A 13169-nucleotide genomic window follows, 5' to 3' on the forward strand; every position below is an offset into this window, starting at 1 on the left:
GCATCAATTAGGTTCAATTAGGTGTATTAGAATATTGGAATGATTGATTGTCTTTCTGTATTGGTGAATGTTTCAATCAATATGAAACCAATAATCAAATATAATCATCATCCAAGAATTCTCAATAAAAATCAGATTTCTTCATGGTATCAAAGCTCAAGCTCCACTGAGCATATCGATCTTGGTGTATCATTTTTCAACGATGGCAGTGGCACCATTGCCGAACTTAAATCATTTAATTTTGTTCTCTTTAATAGTTTTTAATTTTTTTTTTTTTGTTCAATAAAAGTCTCATATTTCTTTTTATGTTTCTACAGATCTCTCAACTTCACAAGTTAATACCTCACAATCTCAATTTTTATTTTATCTAAAATCTCTTCAATGAGATCTTGTATTTTAATCGGACGATCCATATTTCTACTCTTTTGGGAGAGATCATGACAAAACTGATCAAGTGAGTCATCGGCTCCGATAGACTCAAAAATGAGTGGGATGTGATAGTGATAGATTTCACAGACAGGAGATGACCACCATCAAGCATGATTGGACCTTGCGACAATCCATCTTCAACTTCGTCATGAAATTAAAGGCTAACATTTTATGTGATCAATTGCATAGTCTTTATCTAAAGGACCATGCGATTGCGGGAGAGTAATACAGATAAGATGTATGCATTATAATATTGTGCATGAGATATACTATATCAATGCTATAGTGTATCTCATCACATATCTCGAAGATATTAGATTTGCATCAATTAAATATATTAGAATATTGGATTGATTGATTGCCTTTTTGTATTGGTTGATGTTTCAATCTATATAAACCCAATAACCAAATTTAATCATCATCCAAGAATTCTCAATAAAAATCAGATTTCTTCAAACCCTTGTAGCAATGTCTTGCAATCAACCTGAGCCGAAGAACCAGCAAATGTGTATATGAGATTGGATTTCATTGACTCAAGGACCATCTATCTGTATGGAACACACGTAACAAATTTTAAAAATACTGTAGGGGCAATAGCAGTGAATTTTTTTTCCACCTTTTTTATTAATCGTAGTAGATTATAGATCTTTAAAATAATTAAAAATTATTGCCGGGGCAAGTCCCCCATTGCCCCCAATGTAAATCCAGCCTTGCATGTGGATGTATAGAACAAAATTTCAAGAATCCTGAAAGAAAAAACAAATTAAAGGAATATATGTTTTTCTCAGTTGATCAATACAGTTTAAATTTGGAGTTCAATGACTGTCCATTTTTGAAGCCTCGGTTTGGACTCTAAATGATCCTTCCCTTAACCATATTGTGTTACCATCGCGATGTTAATACTATGAAATTATCACTCATTTTTCTAGGATGGACCACCGGTAAAAATTGGTTACTAGTATTAGCCTAGACCAGTTCATACGCTTGTGAAAGTGATTACCCAAGAAGCTGGTTCTACATGTATGCTCTTGTTTTATAGTACTTGAATCAACAAATAAACCAAATAAACAAACATCAGCGCAAGAATCTTGTAGTAAGAAATCTTTTTATTTCGTAACAGTATCATAAATTCAAGTAGGCAACATATATATGATGGCCGATCCCTTCATTTCACTTTTTAATCGACTTTATCAATAACCAAATTGTACAAATACACTACATGATCACAAATTGCTAGGCATCCCTTGCTGAACTCCTTTATTTCCAAATCCGTTCTTTTTTTTAGAATCGAGTGCATAGAACAATGCGGTTGACAGACAATATCCAATTATTCCGTTCTACCAACTGCAAGAAAACAAATGTAAAAGAAAACAATAAAGAAAGGAGACAATCATAATTATATTTCATCCTAGGGAGATACTTAGATGAAATAAATAATAGTTATGTCTAGTATCCCTTAGGAGGTGGAGGGGGAGATGTATAGTAATATGGTGGAGGAGGTGATGGGGATGGAGGAGGAGGTGATTTGTAGTGGTAAGGAGGTGGCGGTGATGGCGATGGAGGAGGAGGTGATTTGTAATAATATGGAGGAGGTGGTGATGGTGATGGAGGTGGTGGTGATTTGTAGAGATATGGAGGAGGAGGAGGAGATGATGATGGGGGTGGTGGTGATTTGTAGAGATATGGAGGAGGAGGAGATGGTGATGGAGGTGGAGGAGACTTGTAGAGGTATGGGGGAGGAGGAGAGGGTGATGGAGGTGGTGGAGACTTGTAGTAATATGGTGGAGGAGGTGATGGTGATGGGGGTGGAGGTGATTTATAGTAATATGGAGGAGGAGGTGATGGAGACGGAGGAGGTGGTGACTTGTAGTAGTAAGGAGGTGGTGGTGAGGGTGATGGTGGAGGTGGGGACTTGTAGTAATATGGAGGGGGAGGTGACGGTGATGGTGGAGGTGGGGATTTGTAGTAATAAGGAGGTGGCGGTGATGGTGATGGTGGGGGTGGGGACTTGTAATAGTATGGAGGAGGTGGCGATGGTGATGGTGGAGGTGGAGATTTATAATAGTAGGGAGGAGGTGGAGATGGTGAAGGTGGAGGTTGAGACTTGTAATAATAGGGAGGAGGTGGCGATGGTGAAGGTGGTGGTGGTGACTTGTAAATGTAAGGAGGTGGTGGCGATGGAGAAGGTGGTGGTGGAGACTTATAATAATAGGGAGGAGGCGGCGACGGTGATGGTGGTGGTGGTGACTTGTAAATGTAAGGAGGTGGCGGCGATGGAGACGGTGGTGGTGGAGATTTATAGTAGTAAGGAGGAGGTGGGGATGGAGATGGTGGGGGTGGAGACTTGTAATAATACGGCGGAGGTGGGGATGGTGATGGAGGGCGTGGAGATTTGTAGTAATATGGTGGCGGTGGTGACTTATGGTGATGGTGATGCCTTGGCCGTGGTGGAGGTGGGGATTTGTAGTAATACTTAGGAGGCGGCGGTGACTTATGGTGATATTGATGGTGGTGTGTCGGCGGTGGCGGTGGTGGAGACTTGTAAGAATACTTATGAGGAGGTGGTGACGATGGTGGTGGTGGTGATTTGTAATAATAAGGTTTATTATCTGCCACTACATTGGTGGCTAACAGGCAAAATGCCAAAGCCAAAGCAAGAGAAAGCCCTAGCCAAGCCATGTCGGGCTACTTCCAATGGTTGCCCGGCCTATCAACACCACAACTCTCTCAGATCAAAGAGACAACTATAGGGACTTAGCTGCTTGTGAATTGAATTTGAGAGGGTTCTAAGCCCTTTATATAGTGAGCCCTTCAATTTTCCAAACTCTTTGTAAACTAATATCCTTTATTTTTATTCTTAAACTATTGGATGTTGGCTTCCAATAACTCTCCCACTCCATTGATTTTTTCCATATTAATTAGACAAAGAACAAGTCAATGGATTTGATGTTAGGAGTAGGTTGGCATAAGGCTGGCCGATCATGTTTTTTATTCAAATTAATGTGGTTTAGTGCGACCAGTTCCAGCTTCATCAGGCTTCTCAAGTTTCTATTCCTTGATGAAGTCTATGATCCATTGATGTTACAGCTGCAATCATAATTGTATTCTATTATTTGTTTCTTGCATGGACCCTCTAATATCAACATTATAAATAAACCTATTTTAACACTTAATTATATATTTTTCAGCATTTGAACTTTGCTTCGATTGATATGTTGAATCCAATTGGGGATCGATCATAGGCATGAACTTAACAGCTTGCACAAAATTTGAGAGTGACAAATGGGAGAACCCTGGACCCATAATCTCAAATTGTATCAACCATGGCAATTTTTGTATATCAGGAGCACGCGCCACACGTACAATGCCGACTATGTAAATGCGAAATCCAATTATTAAGATTTATCTTAGAGATACATAATGTATTCTCAAAATACATCTTTTATCTCAACCATTGAATTTCATATTTACACGGTTGGAATTGTGAGTAAGCATATGAGTTCCTTTTTCATGAGCCTACGGATTCTGGTCCATTATGTGAAAATTGGAAAATTCGACAAGAAAATTCGACCGGCCAAGGCCCACTAATTTTTTAAATCAAATTTCGACAGCCCATGGCCGTTGAAAATTTTATATTTTCCCAGATTCGACGGTTTAGAGTCGTCGAATTTCTCTTGTCCTTCATTAATTTGACGGTTTCAATCTGTCGAAAACAAAATTTTGACGTCTTGATCTATAAATTTTTTTTTTAAATTCAACAGTCTTGGCCTGTCAAATACGGATTTTTTTCACATTGTGGACCTATATACATAATAGGCTTACTAGACAAATAAGGGATTAGCTAGTGGTCAGAAGAGATGAAGATGGGTTCAACAGGATTTGAATCTAAGTCGTGGGATCAACACTCTTCAAGCCTTAATAACTTGACAACTTTCATTTGGGTATGAACATGTAACTGTTGATTGTTTTAAAGTTGCGAAAGAGAAATTCTTAGGGGGAAACTAGTGTTTCAAGATTTAAATGTCACAAAGAGGTAATAAGAAAATTTTGAATTATAATTTCTACCTCAAAGTTAGTGAATAATTCTCATCTCATCTCATCTCATTAGTAAGCGTAGGCATTGTGACCAAGCCACATTAAAAATCTTCTAGCGTTCATTCATCTTTCTTTTCTTTTTATTGTGTTTGTGATTAGATATTGAATTTCACAATGTGATCATAACCAACTGATTAATGTAGATCTTGTATCGAGTGGGTACCCCTTGAATCTTGCAAAGTTGGAAATCATTGATGACAAGAATCAACATGTTAAGATTAAGCTTCTTTTGGCAATCGAATTATTAATCAATTCGATAGTCATTTAAATGCAAAGATCAAGGATTTTATTGTTGACAAGAAGTGGATTTTCCCAAGACCTTACAATGACCAAATGAAATTAGTCATTGATCATATTTCATCCAATCCAATTCCGAAATGTTGATGAGGGACAGAGTTGTTTGGAGCTTGACAGCAAATGGCCAGTTCACATCGAAATCAGCACATAAGATGTTAGATGAAGGGCAAGGTTCAGTTGGTTGGGAAAAAATTATATGGAATAAGAACCATATTCCAAGATTTTCCTTTATTGCATGGTTAGCTGTACAAAAGAAGCTTTCAACTGTTGAAAATCTGAATAAGAAGGGGTTCAAATGGGTGTCACGGTGCTCCTTGTGTGGTAACCATCAAGAGATGAATGACTATCTATTTTTTCGATGTCCATATACACAATGGATTTGGATCCAATGTTGAAAGAAATTTGGAATAAATAGAGTTGGAACAGGATCAATAGAAGATGAATTGCAAGTGATAAACAGTGTGCGGTTCAAATGTAATCAGATTACACATATGTTATACTTAGTGTTTTGTGCAATTATTTATTATTACTGGACGGAACGAAATCAACGTATATTTGCGGAAGTTCAGTCTGCAAAGGAAATAGTGCTGAATCAGGTGGGAGAGGCGGTGAAGAAATGTTTTGATGGAGCAGAAATTGAAGCTAATTCGAGAAACATAACAGTGCAAATCATGAAAAAATGGAGATGCAGCTACTCAATCATCAAACCAGTGCTCAAACATTTTTTTTTGGGGTACTTCGGAGGAGAATGAAATGAAGATAAACACAAATGGAGCAATTTCTCAGCATGGGTTGGGATTTGGATTCATAGGTAGAAATAACGTGAGAAAATTTCTTTTCATAGGGTGGAGTAACACGGATTCTGCAGATATAGTTCAGATTGAGCTTCAAGCTATTTTAGAGGCTATGAGATATATAAGGATGAAGGGAATTCAACGAATTATAGTCTCCTCTGATTCTTTATACTCAATCAAAAGTATTAAGCATGAAATCGAGCCTTCATGGAAGCATAGTGAAATTCTGCTAGAAATTTCAGAACAGATCGAATTTTTTGTAAAGTGTGCTTTTGAATTTTATTGGAGAGAAACAAATAAGGCGGCGTATTACTTAGCAAAATTGGGGTGTTATTCTAATAATTATTTTGTTATGGAAGAGAGGAGTAAGGTTCCTCAAGATCTAGTGAGAATTATTGATGAAGATTTAATATGTATGTGCACTCGTTAGTAATGTTTTCAGGGTGGGGCCCCTTTAACCCCAGCTTATCAATAAATAAAAAAATAATCAACATGTTAAGGGGATCATGTGTGTATGATATATGGGGGTATGTTCACAGGCTGATACACCTAAGATGTATCATGTATTATTTCACAAATATAATTCTTCAACATTAATTTGGGGAGGCTATACTCATATATGCAAACTAGTGTGCAAGATCTGATTTCCCACGTCAATGCTTTAATATTTACAGTTGAAGATAGTTTTTTTTTTACTGTTCTATATAAATAGTCAGATAAATTTGTGTAACAGTTGGAGTTGACATTGTTCCCCAGTTGTTAGGTTTCTAAAAATATATCAGAAGTTTCGGATTAGAAAATATATAATAATATTAAATTGAAGAATTTTTTTTCCTTATTATAAGATGATTATTGCACTTAACCTCTGAAATTTTCATTGACAAGATTTTTTTATTATTATATTTTATTTTTTCAATTTGATTAGCACATTTGGACCCTATGAATTAGGGGGTGTAAACACCCCATTTTTGCATACACTTGATTAATCAACTCGTCAACCCGATTGCGACGGTTCCCAATGATGGATGAATATTTCAATATTTTTTATTTGTTACAAAATATGTTTCAGAAATTCGGAAACATAAGATCCCCTCATGAAAAATAATATTCCATGTGTATGCAAAAAAGGATTAGTAGTTACTTAGCTACCCAACTCCTTATAGTACAAGATCAACTAAAAATAATAATTGTCCTTCCTGGCTCCATTATTTAACATTGTGTGATATACCCTACAACCCATGTGGGGTGTGCCTCATTTTCAAAGCCTTAATACAAAACAAAATAAAACAAACTAATCCCAAGACCATCTCATATTCTTTTCTTCTTTTTGAGGAAAAAAAATGGCAAGAAGCATATTGTTCTTGCTAGGGTTCTAGAGTTTGTTCATTGGGTCAGCATTTGGAGATTAGAATATTTTGAATCAAAACAGGAAGAAAGGTTTTGGGATCAGCTTGAAGAATTATTGTGAAAGTTGGATGATTAATGTTGAGCTTAACTACATCCATGGATTCAATGTTGTACCCGAAGAATGTGCCGAGTTCATCGAAAAGTACATGACTTCAACTCAGTACAAGGTCGACATGGAACGAGCTCGCGATGAATGCAAAGTGTATCTTAGTAGTAGCTTTGCTTTGAAAGGAGATAGTAAAGACGCATGGATCTTCAACATCGACGAGAGACACTCCTTTTGAGTATTCCTTACTACAAAAAAAATCATTTTGGGTAACTTATCCTCCTCTAACTCCATTTAATTTTTTTTTTTTCATTTTTGGACTAATGTTTAATTCTATTGTTTTAAAACTCATTAAGTCACCTCAGATAAGTCGTTTCAATTGATTTGTTTTTTGTGTTGATCCAGTAGTAAGGTTAACTCACTAAATTAATTCGCAATATCAAGTTGGAAGATCCTCCGAGTCAAATTGAAAATGCTCTAAGTCGGATGGAAACTAGACCAAGCTGTGAACTCATTTTTAATCTTATTGGGAAATAGAAATAAATATGATTCTTAATTTTAAAATATTAAGAAACAGTTTAAAAGTCTAATACGCTTAATATATATATGTTTATTTTAGAGATATTCTATTACCACACCAACTTTTTCTAGCACCACCCCCAATGTACTAATTCTTTGGTGATTTACATATGAATTGGGTGGCATTAGCAAAAGTTGGTGTGGCAATAGAACCTCTCTTATTTTACTAAGTGAACTTTAGTTGAGATTCAACTCTATGAATGTGGTGCCCCCGAAATACTAACATAAATCCCCATGTCAAATCTCAAAGTACTAGGTGGCGCCTTAAGCTTCGGCAAGGTTTTCTCTATTTATGTTAATATTCCAAGGCACTCAAAAACCTGATAAACCAAATACAATACATAATGTATATATATGTATATATGTCAAAAATGTACAAGTAGCGGAAGACTATACACATCGAACAATGTAAAGATAGATTAGAGTACAAAAGGATAAAAAATATACAAGATTTCAAAAATTTCCTCTCGCTAACAAAGTCCTAACTCTCAACCCAAAATCTATATACAACCTACACGGAATGACATGGCTTAGTATAATCTCAGTACTTACCATGTAGCGGACTGTGGTCATCTATATAACCAATTAGATGCTCCTTACTCGTCGGCCCCACACCCGTCTCGACAACTACAAGTTCTGAAACTAAAAAAACGGGAAAGAAATGATGAGTTACAATGATTATTTAGTAGGTGAACAAATAATTCCTATTAATAACCTCTTCTAACATGAACAAGTAAACATTCTCAATCATTTCAATACAGATATTATTTTATAAGATAAACTACGATTAATTGGTACATATAGCCAGGGATGAGCAATTAAATAGTTAAAGTTCACATTACAACGAACAATAATACTTATAGTATAACATTTTCTTTTTATAAAATTCTAATTAATAACATTGAAACAATAAATATATTTTTCATTTTATAATTCAAACTAAAGCAACATATACATAATACACAATAATGGAGAAGTAGAATTAGAGAGTTAGGATTCTACGACTAGATTACTACCAGTCGAGACTCATGATGTTTCAATCCTTTACCAGTTTTAGTTCTTGATTTTGTAGCTAGTCGTTGCATTACTACACTTGATTGAGCATTTATACGATTTAGGTTAGTCGCTTGACATAACCATAAGCAATGAGTCTCTTTTCGACGTGTCAAGACATTTAACTACTATAAACTATTAATGATTACTGACTAATCAACTTTGTCTATGCCTATCAGACATGTTCCCATTATACATCCCCATTCATGTACGAATACTTTTACATTACAAGTTCATTGGTAAAAATAGAAATGAATAAACCCAGATTCCAATTGTGACTCCACTCTCATATACATCACATACAACGTATGAACTTGGTTGGTCTTATCATACATCCCAAGATAATATGTCACTCTAGATGATATGACGAATTATCCCTTTAGGTATTCACAAGTTCTTTAACAATTCATAAAATAGCTATATATATATATCTCTTTAATAGTTCACAAAATAGAGCAATGAGTCTCTTTTCTTTCAAAACAAATGAGATTAACATTACAGAGTTGAGAATGGATATCTAGTATCCTACCATATAATTGTGTCCTCCCAGCCTAAATTAAATAACAGTATGAAAATTAAACTATCGTCTTACATTAACAGAAAGTAAATAAATATGCAACCAATAGTAAATTATCATAGATATCCGTTCATCAACCCACACATAGCACAACACTATAAAATACCGACATCACCCCTCGGTATGATTTTGACATTTTACAATTTCATCATTTTTCCTATTTTTTCATTATTTTCAATTTCCAATTCGTCGAATATCATTTTATTTTCTAAAATTTATCAAACAACCTAAATTCCTTTAATACCAATCAATTTCAAATTTTAAAAATTCATTTTTAATATTTTAACTATAAATTATACCAAATTTAGTCAAAATGGGATCTTAGAAATGCACGAAAATCGAATCGTCAAAATGAGTTATGGTAGCAGCTGGTGGTGGTAGAACTATATTTCTAGTGGTGGCACCGCCAGAATGGCCTGCGACAAGTGGCGGTGGCACCGCCAGTTCTACCACCAAAATTGAAAGTATGTTCGAAATTTGGATTTTCATCAAATTTTTCATCAGTTCTTCGATCTATTATCGCACCCATATATAATTTGTTCTAAAATGTGATTAAAACATATCAACACATAGGTCTCGCATGAATTTAAAAATAAATGCACATAATTCTATGATTTAAAGCACATCATAAGTTTGTTAAAAGTTCTAGATACAATTTTCGCAATTCTACAATTACCAATAAGAATTGAGAGTCCCCTACCAAAGATCATGGTTGTCGGAAATGATGAGCTAGCATTGAAGTCGAAGTTGGATGTACAAAAATTGAGGTCAGACAGACTTGGATGCGAAGCAATCAGGTGGCTACGAGGATCTTGATGACGGCACCCCTTTTTCCTTTTACAATGGAGGATGAATATTCCTCTAAATTGGTGAAACCCCAAGTGGTATGTGTCAAAATCCACTCGTTAGTTTTTTACAAGAAACGGAGAAGAAGAAAGGAATTGACGATCAAAGATGGCGGAAATGTAAAGTTCGTCGACGCCGACAACTTCTTCTTCTTCATTGACGATCAACTAAGACTCATTCGCGACAAATTGTGATGAAAAGGGCTTGAAACCCTTGAAGGTTTGATCGGCTAACTTTTGGGTCGTTGGAGATAAAAGAATAAAATAAAATAAACTTAAGCTTCTTTTATATAAAAGTTTGAGGGAAAAATTGGTATTTCTATATGTTTCTATTATTGGCGGTAAATTGGTGAATAAATACTCCATTATTTTTTTTCGCTAACCTAATGGTGTGATCGAATTTAAAAAATTCTCACTCTAACAAAAAATTTTCTTTTTAAGTCCCGTTTGACACGAAAATAGAGGATCTTGTAATTTTTTACCACAAAATCAAATTTGAACTTGCTTACAAACTAAAGTATGTTTTTCAACTATTTTGAATCTAATGAAAAAGTTATTTTCATCAAAAATGAATAGAACAAAATGCGTAGGTTTTACCCTAAGTCCATCTTTGAGAATTTTCTTAAAATTTTGTTATTTGGTTTTCCTCAAGATACAAATAAAAAGTAGGGGTATTACATTCTCACCTCTCTTAATAAAAATTTCTTCCTCAAAATTGAAATCATACTTATTCTAGCTTCATCACCACCCCACTAACACAACATGTATAATAAACTGTAAAACCCCAAATTTTCAATTCGTATCTTGAGAAAAAAATAAATAGTGAAATTTTAAGAAAACCTTGAAAGTGGGACTTAGGGGTAAAATTTTAGGATGTTTCTGATCATTTTTAATGGAATCTGACCTCACCATTGGATTCAAAATGATCGAAAAATATATTTTAGTCTGTAAGCAAGTTTAAATGCGAGTCCGAATATAAAAGTTGTAAAATCCTCGATTACCGAGTCAGACCAAGTTAAAATAGTGACTTTTTGTTGGAGTAAGAATTAGTAAGATTTGATTATACCATTGGGTTCATAACAAAAAATTATTGAATATAGACTATTTATTTATCATTTTTGGAGATCAAAAAGTCAAATTATCGTCAAAAATGAAAACAACGTCAAGTTTATGGGTTACCTCAGGCCAAAAATGTAAATTTTTGTTAAAGATATAATTTGTAAAAATTGAACATACCATTAGATCCAAATGAAAAATTAAATGAAATAGATTATTCATTTGTCAGTTTTGGAATCCGGACGGTCAAGTTATCATCGATCGAAATAATAGGCGAAATACCGATTTCGTCCCAAATTTTATATAAATAATTTTTTTTTTCTCATCTTCCCCAACTCGTCCAAACAGCCGCGACATATATAAACGAAAATTTCATTTTTTCTTCCGATCTTCCACCTCAGATTCCTCGTAAACGGTCCACTTTCGAAGATTGCCGTAGAAGAGAAAAAGATCCGCAGCTGCGTTCTCTACAAAATCCACCCAGCCTCTTTCCATTTCACTTTCTTTTTCATCCAATATCTTCAAAAATCAGCCGTATTTATATACGAAAATTTTAAAACTTTGACCTCGAATTTCGTCTTTTTCGGGGTCAAACCATCCTCCGCCGCAGAAAAGAGAAATGATGACGACATCGAGATCTTCAAAACTATCAGACTAGTTTCAAAAATCATCCTTCTCGAAGTACAAGTTACCTCAATTTCTGCACCATTTGCCTCGATTTTCATGCACGTGCTTCAATTCCGTCGTCTAGTGATTGTAAGGAACTCTCAATTTCTATTAGTAATTGTAGATTGTGAAAATTACATTTAGGATTTTATCGAAAAAAATTTGGATGTATTTCCAAAATATAGAATTCTTTTGTTATTTCAAAAATTCACGTCAGAAATTGCATGTTTGATATGTTTAATTGTATTTTTAACAAATTATACATGGGTAGGGTATTTTAACGGGTTATTTTCATCAATTAGGTCTTATGCACTACTCTCGGACCCCGTTTTGATATAAAATTTGTATTCTTTTTCAATATTATTGATAAAAATAAATTCTATAGTTGAAAAATGTGATTTAATATTCAATGAACTCATATTGAGTTGATGAATATCACAAAATGGATATTTTATTGAAGAGATTGAAAACTGTAAAAATCGAAAAAAGGAAAAAGGGTATGAAACGGTAAAATGTCAGAGTCACACCCGAGGGGTGATGTCTGTATTTTACGTTGTTGTGTTGTGTGTAGGTTGGTGAACAGATATCCAGGGATAATATTGTTGGTTATATGTTTATTTAAATTTCTGTTAGCGCGAGGCTCTGTTTACATTTCCGTTATGTTATTTATTTTAGGCCGGGTGGCCACACTTGCATGGTAGGAAACTGGATATCCATTCTCAATCTTGTATTGTTAATTTCTCTTTTGTTTTCAAATGAAAATAATATATATATATTATATATATATATATATATATATATATATATATATGTAGCTATTTTGTGAGTTGTTAAAGAGTTTGTGAATGCTTGAAAGGATAGTGCGTCATATCATCCGGAGTATATACTATCTTGGGATGTACGGTAGGGACCACCAAGCTCATACGTGGTATGGGACGTGTATGAGAGTGGAGTCACAACTGGAATCCGAGATATTTCCTTCTATCTTTACCAGTGAACTTGTAATGTATAGGTGGTCGTATACGAATGGTTTGTATATTTGGGAATTACATATACGCCTGATAGGCATAGACGAAGATGATTAGTCAGTGATCACTAACAATCTATAGTAGTCGAACGTTCTGACACATCGAAAAGAGACCCATTGCTTACGGTCACGTCAAACGATCAGTCTGAGCCGGATAAATGGTCAACTAAGTGTGATAAGTGCACCGACCGACCACAAAATCAGGAACTAAAAGCTAGAGAAGAATTGTAACATCATGTCCCGACTAGGAGCGATCCAGTCGTAAATCTCAACTATCTAATTCCAATACTCCACCATT

At 34.8% G+C, this 13169-nt stretch overlaps 1 protein-coding gene across 1 annotated transcript; it reads right to left on the reverse strand.

Annotated features, from left to right (window-relative positions):
- Positions 1–1604: 1604 nt before the first annotated feature.
- LOC147396763 (uncharacterized) lies at positions 1605–3178 on the reverse strand. Its single transcript, XM_086449471.1, has one exon. The coding sequence runs from the start codon at positions 3106–3108 to the stop codon at positions 1876–1878; it is 1233 nt and encodes a 410-aa protein (XP_086305597.1). The 5' UTR covers positions 3109–3178; the 3' UTR covers positions 1605–1875.
- Positions 3179–13169: the final 9991 nt, after the last annotated feature.

Source organism: Akebia trifoliata, chromosome 8 (assembly GCF_017979445.1).
Source record: "Akebia trifoliata isolate Shusen 1 chromosome 8, ASM1797944v1, whole genome shotgun sequence".
Taxonomy (NCBI): Eukaryota; Viridiplantae; Streptophyta; class Magnoliopsida; order Ranunculales; family Lardizabalaceae; genus Akebia; species Akebia trifoliata.